This window comes from Molothrus aeneus, chromosome 14 (genome assembly GCF_037042795.1).
Source record: "Molothrus aeneus isolate 106 chromosome 14, BPBGC_Maene_1.0, whole genome shotgun sequence".
NCBI classification, from domain to species: Eukaryota; Metazoa; Chordata; class Aves; order Passeriformes; family Icteridae; genus Molothrus; species Molothrus aeneus.
The window spans coordinates 11,569,445-11,588,095 of record NC_089659.1 but is presented as its reverse complement, the minus strand read 5'-3'; the positions used below and the strand labels follow the sequence as shown (position 1 = coordinate 11,588,095).

At 43.3% G+C, this 18,651-nt stretch overlaps 1 protein-coding gene across 1 annotated transcript in view; it reads right to left on the bottom strand.

Annotated features, from left to right (window-relative positions):
- The window catches only part of NRK (Nik related kinase), an 88,617-nt gene that overhangs the window by 16,294 nt on the left and 53,672 nt on the right, over nucleotides 1-18,651 (bottom strand). The window contains exons 16-24 of the mRNA XM_066559298.1: nucleotides 14,632-14,757; nucleotides 12,365-12,432; nucleotides 11,186-11,301; nucleotides 8,739-8,836; nucleotides 8,235-8,362; nucleotides 4,571-4,664; nucleotides 2,358-2,531; nucleotides 1,742-1,871; nucleotides 1,152-1,310 (exon numbers count right to left, since the gene is read on the bottom strand). Coding sequence (XP_066415395.1) covers nucleotides 1,152-1,310; nucleotides 1,742-1,871; nucleotides 2,358-2,531; nucleotides 4,571-4,664; nucleotides 8,235-8,362; nucleotides 8,739-8,836; nucleotides 11,186-11,301; nucleotides 12,365-12,432; nucleotides 14,632-14,757 — 1,093 coding nt within the window. The remainder of the gene's footprint in view (nucleotides 1-1,151; nucleotides 1,311-1,741; nucleotides 1,872-2,357; nucleotides 2,532-4,570; nucleotides 4,665-8,234; nucleotides 8,363-8,738; nucleotides 8,837-11,185; nucleotides 11,302-12,364; nucleotides 12,433-14,631; nucleotides 14,758-18,651) is intronic.

Here is an 18,651-nt window from a genome sequence, read left to right as displayed (position 1 = left end):
TCTGTTGCTCTGTGGATGACTTCCCAGAAGAAAAAAGATCTCACTATTAGAATTTTTACTCAGGAGAACAGCTGCATACCTATGGAACTTGAAGGATTAGTAGCTCTGCTGAAGTCAATGATGATTTAAATAAAAAGGAAAATAGTCTGTGAACCTGAACTTCTCAGGTGACCTTGGAAAGTACCTGTGACCAATGCAAAAATCCCAGTCCAGCACCATTACAGTAGTGACTCAGGAGACCCAACTAAGAGCTCCAAGGTGCTCTTCAGCCTCAATACACATTTAATTACACACCTTACCACACAGCTCTATTCTAAATTTAAAATTTTGGATTCCTACAAACCCACATTATGCAAAATCTGTGAAGCTATAAACTGGGAATCTACATTTGCTTTGGATAAGATTCCATCTACTTCATTCACTTGCCATTCCAGGCTCAGAAAGCGAGGAGAAAAAGGCTGGGTGAGTCCTATAGAATACATCTGTTCTTCTGAAGCAGAAAGATAGTTAAAACAACTCAAGAGTTTGGGTAATGTATGACTGGGACAAGGTTCACAGCTGCTGAGAGTGACCTGACTGCTGTATCTTGGTTTTACACCATGTGAAGCTGACCCTGTAAAAAGCATGTAAGTTAAAACAATGGTTCAGTGATGTTCCATAATAACAGAATAAGCAGTGACAGCAGCAACTAAGCAAGACAAGCCTTTGGAAAGACCTGACCTGCTTTGGATCCTTGGAATACCTAACACACGTGACAGCAAAAGGCTTCATGTTTGGATTATTTCCCCTGGGTCAGGGCTCTGTGATCAGCTGTACCCGTGTGCAGCTCAGATGAGTCTCATGAGCCACAAAAGCTGCTGAAACATTTGCAACTTTTGGCTTTCCCAAGAGCATGGTTTCAGCTTGGTGTTTGATCAAAACCTTTTCTCATTCTGATGCACATAGTCCTTTGCAGCTGTATTTCATGTGTTTGCCATCTCATCCCTGGGAAGGCAGGGCCATGGAAGTGACACAGGTATCAGCTCAGGGATCCACTCCAGCGCTCTCTGCCAGGAGAGCAGCAATGCAACTGTGAAATCTGCCTAGCAGACACTGCCAGCCACTCCTGCTGTGCCTTCCCTCCACACACCTGCCCAAGGACTCCAGCTTACCCCACAGAGCAGCACACAGGACCTCAGAGTTGAATTTCTTCTTGTATTTACGGATTTCTGGGCTGTCACTTTGTGGGCGGATATTGGTTGGATTGACATTGACAACGGAGCCCTTCCTTGCATTTTCCCTCCTGACAGGCTCAGGTTTGGCACTAGATGCTGGAATGAAAGACACACATAGTTATGGAAAATGTGAGTGTTTGGTTACAGCTTATATCTGAACCACCTTGTTCATGGTAGAACAAAAGAAACCCCAGAGGGGTGAGAGAACACCCTGAGAGCTTTGTATAGCAAAAGAAAAAAAGATCTGGAAAATTCCTCAGGCATTCCTGAGAAAGCATGGTGGTAGCACAGCAGCAGAGCACAGCAAACCACATCTGAAAGAAGGGCTGAAGCAGTAAATGAAAATTCACAGTAATGTGAAGTTCCAGTTTCAGAAGACTACTCAGAGTTTTCATTTCTAAGCAATAAGCCCTTGCCAAAAAAAAAACCAACCAAAAAAACCCCTAAAAAACCAACCAAAAAACCCACTAAAAAACCAAGAAACAACCCAGGAGGAACATTTTAATGCAAAGGCAAAGCATACTCACGAGAACTACAGGAAGGTCCTACTGGACTGGTGGGAGGGGTGATTGGCAGCAGTCTCGGATCTATGAATGATGTGAAGGATGTTGTGGAGGATGTGCTGCTCTTGGCAGGTGGGCTTTCAGCACAGGGGCTCTGCAATGAGAAACAGGATCTGCCTCAGGTGGACAGTGCTCAGGGCACACACCCTGTAGTGCTCTGACAGAGCTGTTACCTGCCTCAAGTGACCCCTCTCCCCCCATGCTCACAGCAGTGTCAGAGCCCTCTGGGGCTGCCCTGTGCTCCCTCATGTGATGCTTGGGTGGGAGAAAGCCAGGGACAATGAGCAGAGGCACACCAGAATGCTGCCATGGCAAGGAGCAGAAGGTGTGAGTCCTCTAGCTTGTGCAAAAGGGGAGAAAAAACAAAGCAAGGAAAGAAAGAGAGCAGAGAAGGAGATGGGGGGAAATAAGTGGAATGATGAAATTTGTTAGGCAGCTCAAGATTTCTTATTTTCCTCCCAGATAAAACTTTTAAAAGAAAGAAGAGATGTAGTGAAAAAACTCATTGTAAAAAGAGACAGGATAGAGGAACTTAAAAAGGCTGGAGCTCAATCCAGGCAATCTGTAATTTATCTCTTACCTTAGTCAGAGGTTTGTTCTGAGGTTCCTGGCAAGTCAGTGGCACTTGTGGTGGGTTCACAGAGGAGTCTGTAATTTGGCTTTGCTGAAGGAGATCTGGCAGGAGATAGTTCTGGTTGTTTATGCTCCAAAGGCCTTCTTGAGTGTTTGGAATTTGTTTCCCTAAAATCTGATCCTGCATGAGAACATACAGATAAACACCACATTTAGTTTATTTCCAATGCACTCTGCAACTCCTCTTAATTAGGATGATAAATAATGAGCACATGGAGAGGAGTGCTCTCCCTTGATGCATCATTTAAAGACAAACCCTATGGCAAGATTAAAACCAAAAATTAAATACCAAAGTGTATGGCAAACATCTGAGATGACAAATCTGGGGTTTACTCCTGAAGAACTCCACAAATACTCTTCATCTACATTACCTCAAGCACAGAAAAAGAAGGAAGTTCAGCCTCAGAGATACCAAGTCAAATGATTTGCTAACGAGTTTCAGACCTGACCTTGGCATACTGCAGACAGCAGAAGGCACTTCTTGGTTCCAGACCTGCATTTAGTTTGAAGCCCTTCACCATTAATTTTATTGCTACTTTCCATTTACTGAATTAGGGAACCTTACACCAGAAAGAGGACATTTAGTAGGACCCAGCATCAGCATTTGCAGTATAGTGACATTTGGTTCTGCAGACCTCCTTACAGCATCCCATGGAAATACTTGTGAACTTTGTGAGGTACCACACAAACTCTTTCCCTGACAGCACTGTCTATGGAGTCAGAGGTGGGTTTCTGGGAATACATTTTATGTTTTAATTTAGATGTAAAAACTGAAACCAAAATATGCAAGTCAGTACTTGAGACTGGGGAACCAAGCCAGTATGGGGCTTTTTAGTTCAGTTTTCAGTCACATTCAACTGAACAAAACCAAACCAAATCCCCATTTGAATCACTTGGGCAGTTTGGTACACCCTAACCACTTCAAAGCTGCTCAGGCTGATGGGACAAGGAGACGATGTGGAGACTCATGGTGGCTGTAGCTGGTGGGTGAAAAAGGGTTCAGAGGAAGGGATGGGAAGGCTCCACGAGAAGGGGGGAAAAGACTAGAAGGCAGAGGAGAAATTTATGAGGTGTCAGCCATCTGCCTGTTCTCCCTCCTACACTCTTTCCCCCAAACCTACCAAAACACATAACTTCAACTCTTTATCATCCTCCCTCATCCTCAGGGTGGGCCTCAAAGACCCCAGTGCTCTCCCTTCCCTCAAGAAGCCTGGATATCATGGGAAAGTGGAAACACTGGACTGGTTTTGCCACAAGAGAAATACTGGTTTATGCCCCATTTATATTTCTTTCACCAAAGCAGAGTCTTTTCTCCTTGAGGATGGTGGGACAAAAGTCAAGTGGAACTCCTTCCCCAGGCAGGAGGGTCACCACTCTGGTCTGAAGTTTAGAGACACCAGAGGTAAAGAAAACTCCTTTTTCTTTCTACCCTGCCACAGCTCTGGAGAAAACACGAGTTTCACAGTGATTTATTTTCCCTATCTGTGAAGTGAGAATACACTCAATAGTATCTAAAAAGGACCCTGACACCAAGTACAAGTCTTATTACTGTAATTTTTTTCTTGTTTTCAACCACAAAGAACATTGTTCTGCTTTGTCTCTCTTCATCTTTTCTGCGCTGATATTTATCACAGGGGAAAATCCACATGACTGGAAGCCTCTACTAGAAACTACAGCTGGAAGGAACCACAACATGACATATGAGAACACAAGAATTTTTGCTAAGCCAGTAGGGAGAGATAAAGTGGTTTTCCCCTGTTCTGGTAATATTTTAAGCAGTAGGAGGTAGTTCACTTTAAACTGGAATAAAAAGAAGTCAAGATTTTTTTAAAAGAAGCAACAATGCACACCAACAATAATAACAGTGCTTTTTGTCCAGTGCCTTCAAAAAATACCTTGACATCAGAAACTACTACAGGTCAATAAGAAGGACAAATAAAGAACTGCAATTCTGTACCTAAATGTAAGGATTTCTACAGGAAGCACAAAACCTGAAACTACACATTTTTTTTTCAAGGCTTATAGCTATAATTTGCAATGACTGAGCAGGACTTCAGAGTGAGAATGCTCCCAAGAAGCAATGGATATGGCATTTATCATGCACAATAATGACCTGACTCCCCCTCACTGTACCCACCCCCTTACAAATGGCCAAATTACCTTCTGTTCTGCCACGGTGCTTTGGGGTTTCAGTTCAATTCCATCTGGTACCCTTGTCCTTGAGAAATCTGCAATTCTGCTGCTTAGCAGTTGCCTGGTAACAAACTCCAATTAATGAACAGAACTACTTCGGGGGGGGGAAAAAAAGGAAAAAAAAGGAAAAAAACTACACATAACCATGTTCAAAAGTGAACATAATTAACATTCAACAGTTACACTCAAAGGTTCTTGTACAAAAGCAAGCTGATTAGTCTGTGGATCTGCCTGAATGGGCTTGTGCCTGAGGACCACTCACACACAGCAGGAAGCTCTCCCCACCTTGACAGAGAGCATCCCTTCATCTCCCTGCACTTCATCCATCATCTTTCAGACATTGCATAGCTGAGGCAAGTCCCTCAAGCTGTGGGGAAGTGCCTACTTCAAAACTTCTGTCTCCTGTCACACATTCCCCTGTGGGGTGTAATTACGAGCCACCCTGCTCTCCAGAGAGAGCAGCAGCTGCTCTGCCATATGCTGCTGTCAGGGACCTCTCTGCCAGTGCCTGCTGGGACAGGCTACACTGGAATTTCATCCTGTGAATCAGTCCCTGAAACGTGGACCTCCTCACCTTAAAAGGAAACACAGAAAGCGTTGCCCAGTGCACAGAGAGACAGAAGAAAGCAAGAGCCCCTGGACTGGCTGGGGCCAAGAGTCCCCCTAGCCCAGCATCCTGTCCTCAACAGTGATCAAAAGCTGATAGCAAAAGCAAGAGTGAGAACAAGGCAAGTGTCTGTTGTGAATTCCCAGTACATCACTGCTTCCTGCACTGCCTGAGGTATCTTTGCATTTTAAACTTTTTCACTCAAGTGGAACTGCTTCAAACATGTCTTGGCCCCATTTCTGCACACTTCCACCTCAAATGATTTATTTATCCCATTTATTTATTTATACCCATATCTTTTTTACTGCAATCCATTTAAGCCTATTACATTTTTGCCTCCTTTCCAGTAATTATAAAACTGTCTGGATTCAGCAGTGTGAAGGGTTCTGCAGTACTATGTGCCAACTGGTAGCAGACTGAAATGTATTTTTTTTCTTTTAAATGATGCCCCATGTGATAACAAAGAAGGTTTGGTGAGAAACCTACTGATTTAAGATGGGTGTGTAACAGCTTTTGTGGCATTTTTGTTGTTTATTTTTTGGTTTTGGATTGTCTCCCCGTTCTACGTGAGTGGGTAAATATTTGCATACTAAACTTAAAAGGAATGACAAGATGTGGATTAGGATCAATGGTGAATGCCAGGACCTGTTCTTATTAGGGAAGCAAACAGCAGCTGATCTTAAATAATGTCAACCTCCAACTTAGGAGAGGGAGAAAGTAATTCCTAGCCAAGCACACACCTGCATCCACCTTGTCCAAATGCTGGTAGGAAACAGCAATCAAAGAGCAAAGAGAGGAAACTGAACTATACAAATAAGTCCCAGGATACTCAGTGTTTTAGGGGCATACTGCAGGCATTGGAGGAGGAAGCACTCCATAAAGTAGGAGAAATTAATATCAATGGAATAGATGTTCTAAACAAGGACGTAAGACACTGGATCCTATACACTGACACTCTTCCCTTAAAACAAAAAACTGGAGTGGGTGAGGAAGAAGTCTGGCTCATCTCACTGTAAAGAAAAACAAGATCAGAAATTGCTTTACTGGTGAAACACAGCAGCCCTTAGTTCAGCATGCTCAGAAAGGAGCCTTCTCAGGGTGGTCACCAGGATTCATCCAAAAGCATAGTAAACTCCTTCTCTTGCAGATGTCCCAGGTATAGTCCCACTGGGCACCTCCAGGAAAGCTGGAGTGTGGTCATCAGGTGCTGTGCCACAGCCCAGGCAAGAACAGGAAATCACAGGCTGGTTTCAGCAGCCCACTAAAACTTGGCCCAAGGTGCTTCAGCCAGAGCCCCTCAGAAACACTCCAGAGTGCAAGGGGCTTCAGATCCTACATGCTTTAGAGAGCAAAATACCCCCAAACCCTTCAGTTCAGCCAGAATATGCAGTTTCAACACTGGCTGCTCCTTTCAGTCAGATCACTATCCTATTTGCTATTTACTTGGCAGCAATCAGGATATACTCCCTGAAGTATCTTTTAATATAAATGATGTTCAGCCAAGGTGAAGGGACTTTGTTAATATCAAGATTACAGCAATGATTTTACAGGGGCTCTTGCAGTGGCTGTGTGCACAGGAAGATAAATGTGACAAAGAGTATCCTAACTGCACCTCTCCAGAGGATGGGTGGATCTCAGACACAGAGGAGATGCAAATAACAAATGCAGAGTTCCAAAGGCAGTGATACCACTCCTTCAAATCATACAGCATGCAAGGATCACAGCAATCTGACACTTACACAGCAAAGTCATTGCTACAGGGCAAATCCATATTTTTATGTAGTCTTTCTGAGGTCTAGGATGAATTCTACGACCTAGAGTGAATAAAACTTTTTACAGATCAGAATAAGGTGGTTTAGAAGAGGATCAGTAGGAAAACAAAGGCATTACAGTAAAAGTCAGCTCTTTTAGGTGCACTGAATAAGCTACAAGATTTTTAACATTCTTTTTCCTCATCTCAGCCTTGAAAATAAACTTCAGAAATGCAAATGAGCAGCATATGCAGGCACAAAAATTCTACCTCTTCAGAGCAGCACAGGGGAAAGGACTGGTACTGGCCCAACACAATAACCTGCCAACTCTGCTCCAAATCTGGGCATCTCTGCCTGACACCTGACAAAACTGCATGTGTAATTCTGTCAGAAGAGCAAGAGCCCCATCCCAGAGAGCTCTGTGGCCCTGGGATGCACTTCAAAGTAAATCTTAGAAGCTGAATTAAACTGAAGTCTCTTTGCAAGAAAATCAGACATTTCATTCACCAATGCTAAAAAATGTTTCTGTTTGCTGTTCCTGAGCCCCTGACTCCCTTCTCTTGGAGCAGCAAGCTATTCTTGCTCCCCTATTTCTCAGCAGAATACACATTTTACATGACAGGTAGAAGACCACAAGATGTCAGCTGGAAAGCACAGCAGATGCAGAATGTCAGTATTAAAAATACAGCACATTTTACAAAACCATCTCTCCTTTTCATGAACAGCCCTGGTGAAGAAATCAACTTTTCAGTGGCAATTATTTCTCCCAGAGTGAAGAGACTATGTGATCTCAAGGGTCATGTTTGCCTTGTTTTCTCCACTGTAACCTGTATTTATCATGAAGGCATACAGTTTTTACAGTTTTGTTTCCCTCTCCTTTTTTCTTTCAAAAATTCCATCAAAATGTACATCAATGTGAACTAATCTCTATAAAAGCACTGCCCAGTATATCCAGTTAAAACAAGACATTTCCTCATTGTCCCAGGGCAGCAAGTCATCAAAATGTATTATTACCCTGTGCACATCTGATGGAGCAAACATTTACCCCCAGGAGTTCATTAAAATGCAATTAAATTGCTTAATTACAACTGACACAAATGAGTGATAGTAACTTCAAAGGAGGGGGAGTATTTAGGCATGCCAGCTTTTCTTAGATATTTAGAATTGTGTAACAAGAATAACATTAATAATAATAATAATAATAATAATAATAATAATAATAATAATAATAATAATAATAATAATAATAATAAATAATAATAATAAAGCCAACCTTGTGTGGTTTGTGTCATCTTCATCACTGCTGCTGCTGCTGCTGCCTTCATCACTTGAGGAGGAATAGTCTGCTGCTTTTACCAAGGAGTTGGCACTGTCCTTCACCTTGGCAAAAGAGCCTGGACTCTGAGCAAAGAAAACTCAGCTGAAGAACCCATTGTTAAACAGCACCTGCTGTATTTTACTGTCCCAGCATACACAGTTATGGTCACTTCCACCCCAAAAAAAGCTTTACTAGGAAGCTGATCTGGTTCATCACAGGTGAGCATCTCACACAGGGAAGTGACTTGAGCCAAAACTGGACACTCTGCTGAGGACCTGAGCTGGACACAAGTCAGACCTGGACTGGGAGCACTGAGCTTGAGCCAGCCTCACACACGCCTCACTCTGACTCATGAGTGACAGCAAATTCACACACCAAAACAGAGCTGTCTGCACAGACAGACCCCTCAATGAAAACAATGGACAAATCAAAAATATCAGAGGATTAAAAAGAACCTACTGCAATCTGGCCTGGATGAGAAACTTTTTCATGCTTCTGATGCAGCTGCACACGGTTCTGGGACAAAACATTCTCTGCCTTGGCCAGTCCTGGATTCCCTGAGGGTAAAAAAACCCAAAAGTTTCTTTTTTTAAGTGTACATGCAGCAGGTGAGAGAGCAAGACAAGCACACATAGCTAGGACCCAAAGCAGATACCAGTCTCTGCTGACAAACTTCTCTTTTCTCTTTGTTGCAAAGGAAAATCTCATTGCTTGTTTCCCAGTGGTTCTAGAAGCTGCAGTATTACATACATAAAGTGATACTGGTGCACTTTAATGCTGCAAGAGTAAGACAAGGAAACCAAACCCTTGGCAACACACTCCCACTGCACATCAGCCAGAGCTTCCTGGAAAGGGAGCAAGGGAAAAGGTGAGGGCATCCTAATCCCTTCCTCTGATCCTCTTCTTGAGGAGAGACAGCTCCTCACATCATCAGCTGCTGGTCATACTCCAGCACCATGGGCCAGGCAGCTATTTCCTGTGACTGCAAGAAAGCTCAGGAGCCTGAGCCCCCCTACACACCCCTGGGACAGAGGTGCTGCCAAGATTTGGCCTTCATAAAACTGTTACACAGAAACAGTCCAAAGTGATTATCTAAACCCAACTGGGCGAGGGCAAACAGCTGCACTAAACTGCAAATCTTCCTGTGAAATGTGGGCCCCCACTGCCTGCAAGCACTGGGAAAAACAAAAGAAGCCTTGAAGGGATGCTCTGCACAAGGGAAAGGAGGGAAAGCCACTGTCCCCTCATCCTGCCCTGGGACACACTGGCCAGCTCAGTGCTTGCCTTTCTCAGCAGCTTCTCCCATGACTACCCCACTGTTACCAACAGGACTCCTTGTGAGTTAAGGGGGGAAAATTCAAGCTCACACAAATGAGGATTCCTATTTGGTAATTTAGTTTTGTCACAATGGTTTCACATCTTCATCCATTTTGCAAAGCTTTCAAAACTCACAATTCCTTACTGGTCAATAAGCAACTAAGCAACTCAGCAGAACTATTAGCTTTAAAGTATTTATAGCCCTTTCCTCCAATTCATTATCCCTGTGGGTTTGGGAAAGCAACAAACTCCATCTGAAATGCCATATGCCAGAACTAGCTGTAATTTAATGACACTTAAGAACTCAAGGAGACAGTTTAAACCACAAGGGAGGTTTTCTATTCTTTCCATTTCTGGTGAGATTTTTGTTTCCCCATGCCAAAATAGCACAGGAGTTACACATCACATGGACTCTGCAAAGTTGAGCTGGGCTGTTGCATGTTGTTCAGCTCTGTTATTCAAACACAAAATGACATAAGAGCAAAAAGAAACAAAACCCAAGCAATTTAAAGTCTGCTTTGGATTTCTCTTGAAGAAAAGCTTCCTATTCTTTGTTGCTAGTAAAAGCAAAACTGGCTTGATTGTGTAAGTGTAATAAATAAGCAATTTGTTCTCATTTATCAAGGGCTTTTAAATTAACAATGTAAACCTCAATATGAAAATAAATGACCTCATAAGATCACTGGGGTGGTTTCAGAACATTTTTTGCATCCACCCTGTTTTGATTTGGATTCCCCATGTTCCCAATCTTTTGTGGCCAACCTGGATGCAAGGCCTTGTGACGCACCAGAGCTCTGCGAGGGGCTGCACAAGAACTGCTCTGCAGCTGACCTACAGGAATCACCCTTGGGAGTAGCAAGAACTCTCCACCTCTCCACATCCCCATCTGCCAGAACCTCAGCAACCAGAATCTGTACTGCAAAACACTTCACAACCAAGAGCAAGCTGCTGCATTCCTACACCACTTCCTGACAGCAAAGGAGATTACTAAGCTGTACTTTGCCTAAATCAGATGGTTTTATCTTCCTTTTAACTTCTAATACCCTTTTTTTCCCAATTCCACTATCTTTCTGCACATAAAAGAATACTGGAGAAGTATTTCATAATGTGCTGTAGAGAGAGATTTATGCTTCCTTTTGCCAGTACATTATTAGAGAGCAGAAATATTAGTGTACATCAACTGCTCAAGTGTATCATCTTATCAGTGGGCAGTGCAAAGAGCAGAATTTGCCAATGAGTGAATATCAGTATTGAATTACATCTGTATTTCTGGAATGTTGGCTCTGCTGAGTTTGAATTATGTCACTAACTGCAACAGAAATTATTTTTTCCAATTCTTAATTGAGGCAATTCAAATTTTCCATATGAAAATATATTCACAGTCACTTTTCTAACTCAAAAGAGGAAGTACTTATATTTTAGGGACTTGGACCATAAAATCCAGAGGGCTTTCAAAAGCCTCTCACCAGAGGATGTCATTAACAGGACATATCCCATTCGCAGTGCAGAACTTGACACCTGCAGAAGACCATTTCATGTGACAGGAGTTCAGTACATTCTGACTGATGGATCTTTGACTTAGCAATCACCTGAGGTTGACCAGCTGCTCTGATGAGATCCCATCTCCCACTGCTTGGTGCCAGGAGTGCTGCTGCTACTGTTCAGCTTCAGAGCTTGTCCCCCAGGGGATGACTGATGAGTGTTACTGAGCAGAAAGACAAAAAGCAGATGAGACTCTCGTGTGCTGGAACAGAGACTGGAACAGAGCTCCTGCTGTTACAGTACAAGGTCATACTCTGGATAAAAAAAAGTTTATCTTCATTGCTGCTCCAAGCAGGGCCACCCAGGAGTGAGAGGAGATGATGGAGGGGACAGTTTCCTCTGGGCAGTCATCCTGGGAGACTACACAGATTTCCAAGTCATTACAAAATATCTTATATTACATCTCCCTTGGAATCTTCAGAGTCAAGTGTCAGTCCTGATTCCAAAATCTCATGGCTTTACAACTCAAGAGAACTGCTCCACTACCTTCCTAGAAGATACATCAGCAGTGACTTATCAATGGAGAAAGAAATGAATTGGACAGTAAAATAAACTGCCAAGCCAGTGGCTCAATCAGAAACCCAGTCCCACTCATCTGTAACACTGACAATTACTTATACATTTCTTTTCTGCTTTGCCTCCTGTAATTCCCAAGTGGGGAGCATTTAGGGCTTGATTTCACTTGAAAGTTATTTCAGACGATGTTTCTGACTCTGACTCATCAGAAATGCTGCACATCACTTTGTTATTTCAGCTAAATCTACTTCACTCTCCAGTCTCTCCAACCCATTCTGTTCCCTGATTAGACATCCAGTGGAGGCTGCCCTTTTCTGCTGAGCTCTAGACATCCTTGGTCTTTTCTCCTGGGATATGAAAAAAGTACACCAGCCTTAAGGGCAGACTGCCAAAATTGTCACAATACATCTACAAGCTGCCTGTTCAAGCTACTATCAGGCAAAACATGCAGCACAAGCTGTAATTAAAAGTGCCTGTACAAGGAGTTGGAGTCAGACCCCTACCTCACCAAAGCACCCAGACACCTGACTGTCCTTTGAAACCAATGTCACTGGCACTGAGAGCATCTGCCAGATACTTCAGTTTTCCTATTGACAATAAAGCAGCATTAAAAAATTAAGCATAAAACACAGTATGAGCACAGTGTACATGTACAAAGTATACAGTGTAAGCTTAGTTTTAGAATAAGCATACAGCACTTAAGAGCTTACCTTGAAAGGCATCTCTGATGGCCAGGCTGATCCCTGCTGTAAAATTTTGAGGTTGTCCTTTCTGGAACCTTAAGGATTTAATCAAACATTTCAAGGTTGCTATTGATATTTTAATAAATAAACCAAGTCAATAAACCTCATGCTTATCCTGTATCAATGAAAAAATAAGACTAACCAACAGAAATGAACAATAGTTCAGCGGGACCTGTGGGGAGGTATTCCATGATATCAGCACTGGAAGCTGCAAGTCAGCAGCAGGTGCTTCCAGTTTGCTCTCAGCTAGCACAGTCTATCAGGGTGCAGACAGAAAGAGGTTTGCACCTTTCTTCAGAGTCAGTATCATTCCTGGTCAATATTTAAAGCAGACAGTGAAAGGCACCTGCAGTCATTGAATGCAGCTTTCCCCAGCTGGTGGATTACCTCATGTTGTTACCACAGGCTGGGGAATGAGACACACACACACCCCAGCTGCAAAGTAATAAAAGAAATACACATATGGGCATATGAATTCCTTCTCAGATAGTCTTGGAGTTGTTCTTAGAAATTCTGTTAGAAAGAGAAATACACCATCACCTCAATTACACAAACTAACAAGCTTTTCTACAACAGGCCAGACCTTTTCACCAAACAGGCTGCTACAAATACCTGGTCTAACAAAAGAGGTGTGTCTGCAATCACAGATCCTGCAGATATTACATGTGTGCAGATATCATACACTGTGTTGATTTGGCACAGCCTGGTTGTTTGGTAGCGGTGAGGCCACAGAAGTGGCTTCTGTGAGGAGCTGCTGGAAGCTTCCACCATGTCTGGCAGAGTCGATCTCTGATGGCTCTGGAGATGGACAGGCTGCTGGCCCAATTAGAGAAGTTGTCTGTGATGACATATTTAAAGAAGAAAATCCAAACAGCACACTGGCAGTTTATTTCCAGGATGGCAAGGTTCCCCTGCTGTGGCACAGTCCTGGCACGGCCCTGGCGATGTGTGATTTGTGCCACCGCAGCCGCCGCCATCTCAGTGAGGCCTGCAGCGAGCCCGGCCTGCACGGCCGCCCCAGCCAGCCCCGCTGAGGGCAGGAGGGCAGGGCCGGCCGCGGCTTCTCCTGCCCGGGGCCCTCACCAAGAGAGGCCTCAGACAGCGCCAGGGCCACCACTGCCCACACAATGGCAGCAGGGCCGCCCGGCCAGCAGTGAAAACATGGTGGGTGAACCTAAACCTAAACCCAGCACTGAACTTAAACAAGATCAACCTCTCAATGCTGCAGGATCCTGTAGGAATCTTTGAATTGGTGGAACTTGTTGGCAATGGTACCTATGGGCAGCAGTTTTACTTCTAGTCAGAGAAGAGGAGCAAGTGAGGACATATGAGAGAAAACAACATGGCAGCAACGTCAATGGAAAAAGGCGCCACACATGAGATTCCTCTGCAGGCTGGGGTGAGGACCACGGTGAAACAATCTGTCCCCCTGTAATGCATGAAGTCCAGAGGGGATGCAGAGATCCACTCACAGCCCATGGGAAAAGCGCTCATATCAGAGTGGGTGGATGCCAGAGAAAGCTGTGATCCAGTGAGCGACCTGAATGGAGAGAGAGGGCCCTTGCTTCCAGAGACAGAGACAGGGCCCTTGCTTCCAAATTAGAGCACCCTATCCTTAGAGGATGGCACCCTGTGCAGGGGTGACCTGTGCCACATCCCTCCCGTGTTTACCTGTGGGAGGGACCCCACAGCACAGCAAAGACTCCTCTCCCTGAGCAAACAGAAGATCTTGAGTGATGAACTGACCAAATCCCCATGCCCTGTCTCCCTGCACTCTTGGTGGGAAGGAGGACGGGGCTGAGGGGAAAAAAAGGTGTTTTAAAGGCTTATTTTACTTCTCATTATCCTCCCTTAACTCTGTTAATAATAAATTTACTTTATACCTTTAATTTGAACCCGTTTTGCCCTTAGAGTATCTTCTCCCAGTCTTCATCTCAGCTCATGAGCCCTTTGTTAATTTTTTTCCCTCTCCTCTGCTCAGCTGAGAGCAAAAGAAGGTGAATGAATGGCTTTTGTGGGTGCCTGGCATTTGGCCCGTGTCAAACCACGACATATACATACACATAAACCCACACCACCAATCTCCTTGTAAATTTGCATCCCACTTTCTAGATTAGTGTGACCCAGTTTATACACAAGCAATGAGATTTTTCAGTTTCATGAAGTGCAGAGGGTGGATACTACACAGTGCAGTGCAATCAACCCCCAATACAAACACCCCGAGTTTTACCCACCTTTGGGGGCTGCTCTTTGCTGTGGCTCCAGAACACCTCGTCCTGCCCAGGGCTGAGTGGAGCTGTCACCATGTCTGACAGGGAGCTGCTGTGGTACACGTCCTTACTAGCCCGGAAATTCTCACACTTGAAACAAACAAAACACATGGTGAATTGCACTTCCCTGCCTACCTAACAGGCTGCAGTCTCAACAGAGATCAATGGTTCTGCCTTGGAGATTAAATATTTACTAAGTGTAGCAGGAATATTGTGTCTGGATAGAGCCCTACCTTGCTCACTGTGCAGTGAGCTATTCATTTCCAGCATGTTAGCATGTTAGGCACAAATATCCCAAGGTGAAGGGTACCACAAAAAGAAATAGTGAAAAAAATCTATTCTCTCTGTGTATGTATACATACACACACACCCCCCTTTCTTAAATCTGTGGAGAAGCAAATAGGTCACTGGCAATGCACAGGGAGCTAACTACCTGGATGATGCAAAAAATGCTGTGGAGTCACTACATTTCATTCAAACCTGGACAATGCTTCCACTGAAGAATTTCCACAGTCTAATCATTGTGGGAACCCACCTCCCCTAACTTAGATGTTGACTTCCAAGCTATTCTTTGCATGGCCACCACCAACCCACAGTCACTGGAGACAAACTGCCAGCTGCAAAGACTTTTTAAGTGCTCCAGTGATTATGAGGGGACCCTGGTCCTCCTCTGAAACTAATTTTTCAATTACTAGAAAGAAAGAAAGAAAGAAAGAAAGAAAGAAAGAAAGAAAGAAAGAAAGAAAGAAAGAAAGAAAGAAAGGTCAAACTTGAGAATGCAGTAAGAAAGAATGAAATTATGTTCAGATTACACCCTCATGGGTGGTCAAGTCCAGGTGATCCCATTGCAGCCACCTGTGTTTAAAACATCTCTAAAGGTGTCCAATGAGAGAACTAGGATAACAAAAACCCCAATCACAGCACAGGAAGGGGAAGGAATCAAGTTACTTCCTTACAAAGTCTTCACTTTAGGGGAACAAGAAGTCGGCGGTGCAAAACTCAAGCTAAAATAGTCAACATTTGCTTCTCTGGTTTTTTCTGTATGTAAAAGGAGAAATCTACACTATGATGATCTGCTACCCCAGTGTCTGCCAAAGAGGAAGAAATTCAGAGTTAAATTGTCAGCTGAGAGTACTGCCTCCCTGAAATGAGAAATCCTCTTGGACACAAGACCAAGACAGAGCACACAGAAATTCTGTCTGAGCTGGGCCTGTCTGCTGGGCAGATTCTGCTAATGCTGGAATCAGTTTGATATTACAGAAATAGAAGAAGTATTAGAGAAATGCCTAAAGCTGTACCACTCTGTGCTTCACCTCGTCTGATCTCCCATGCAATGCTGGGCCAGGGCTGTCTGGGAGTGCCTCTTCCTCAAACACATGGCAAGATCAGCACCTCCAACACTTGGAGGCCTAAGAATGATGTTTTCAATTTTTTTCTGAGTCAGAGTTCCAACTCCTGTGTCCCAACTAAGTTACTGCACCTTAGACCAGAGGCACTTGCAGTACACTTTCCCCAAAGAATTACTCAGATGAGTATTTTATTGATTTATCAGGTAAGTCTATACAATTATCCAGTTTATCCATCCTAAAAAGTAAATCACTGTAACTAGAACTTCACACAGCTTTCAAGAAGATAATAGGATTATGAACCCTATATAATTGTACAAGACTAAATTTCATGGGAACAATGTTCAACGTCAATTAAATATTGCCAGGCAGCAATTCCAAAACTAGATAAAAGATGTCAAAGATGCCTCATTGCAACCTCCCAGACCTTTATGGCAAAGTCAACTGCCAAAACCAGTCCTGAGAAGTTCACTTAGTTATTCAGGTGCTTTTCCTGCCTTTTTGGGACAATACATTCTGTTGACTCTCTTTAGAAAAAATAGCTTTTTCAGCAGTTGTAACATATGTTCTTTCAAAATACCTTTTTGTCCAATAAGATTGTTTCTAATAACAGCTTTTAGTTAACCAGAATTATTTGACCAGCAAAGTGCTCACCTGAAGAGATTCATTATGGGTACAAAAAGAGGTTTTGTAGCAGGTGTATTATTATCAGAATATTGGAGGATTTTCTTTTCCTTGCCATTTTTTCAACAAGATACATATATTTTTTTTTATTCCAGCCTTTGAGTCCTGATGATTACCAGAAAACTATTTGTGTTTAAAAGCATGGATAAGCTTTGCTGAGTCATGATATAAGTGACTGAGTGATTCCAAACTCTGCCCAGTACACCAGCTCTATGTAAAGCCAGGAACAGACACCTGCTTCCACAAGCAAGCCAAAACCATCTCAGATAACCCCCAAAATCAGTGTTTGATATTCTCCTTAAGTTTATATAGGAAAAATAATTTAAACCCCTCCACCTAACAGTGATTCTAAACAACTGAGATTTGAACTTTAAATTGTTTTTCTTGTAAGTAATATCTAAAGAACAGCAGCTCTCCTCAAGCACAGAAAGCATTGGTAGAGAAAGTGTTACCTACTGTGTGTCCTCAAACCATAAAGGGACATGTAACTGAGCTAAGAGAAAGAACACTGATTCACAACATGATAGCATAAGGTGATACAGCACAAAAGACTCATTACTAGAGTTAGTTTAAAACCATTTACAAGCAAGAAGTTTTAAAAAGAGGCTGTGCTGCTTTTTGGAGGATGCCCAAGTTACTAATTTGAACTGAATCTACATAGAGGAGATAGATTAAGTGCAAGTGTTGTTAGGAAACAGCATAAGGAAAAGGAATTTCTTAAACTTCTGAGCAGGTACTCTGGGATACTAGGGCACTCCATGGCTTTACACACAGCTAGCTCTTGTAATATTGTTAGACTTCTTGTTCAGATTCAGTCTCATCACACAATAGAGAATATCTAACTAGCAAATCCTATAGGAAAACCACAAGAGTTAATTAACAATTGAGCTTATTTCCACTAGTCAGGCAGCAGGAGATGCTGGGCAGAAGATCAGTCTCAGTGACTTTGTTCAAGAAGCCTCTGTGACATTCTGCAAGGAGTCCAAACCAGCTCATCCCACACCACCACAACCAGAGAGCCAGATCTGCTGTGTACTGCAGCAAACACAAACCTGGAACAAAGCATGTGGAATTGGTACACTCTGAATCTCACATTTCTCATAGCAGAAAGATCAAATGTGAGGCATTGACAAATCATGCTCCTTTCACTTCAGGAGCTGTGTTAAATTTTTCAGTGAAACAATTCTGAGAGAGATCTGGGCATCCAGGATGTGCTACAAGATCTCATGGAATATGACTGTTGAAAATAAGAAGTCATTTTTGTCTGAGCAGAGCAGTGCTGGCAAACTCTCTGACAAACCTGGCTGGAAGTTCTTCGGTGCAGCATCTCTGATGAATTCAGCTTGTATTTTGACTCCCCAGTTCACTTCTATTTTAAATCAACTAGGCACCCACATACTGAATTTCACAAGTATATTTTTTTGGTTTTTAATCTCCAGGTGACTACCTGACCCATCACTTGTACTGCCTAAACAGCTCATGCAGTTAATGCAGGCAGCGTGTCCAAACATGCTGCCATTAGCAGCAACAGCTGCTCCCAACCAGCAAAGGGGAAAATAACCCTTCAGGGGATTGATAAATTACCCCTTGAAGCTCATGTGGACTCCATGTGAACACAGCAGGCAGCAGCACAGATTGGCTTCTCCCTGTCCACATGCACTGTCAGCTGGAGCTCTGCCTTGTGAGGGGGTACCAGGGCACCTCCCAGCAGAGACTGAAATCACACAGCAACCACTGTGCATCACTTGCTGCTATTATCCTTAAGTAACACCATCACTCTGCACAGCATACATTTTCTGTAGTGTAGTCTCCATCAAGAAATGTGAAAGAAGTTGGTAAATGCTGCTTCATTCCTCACCACTCCCCTCAGCAGCTCAGAGAGGTGCTACAAAACGGGAAAGCACTGACAGGGTGCAGAGGAATGATCACTTGTCCCAGGTGAAGCAGCCTCTCA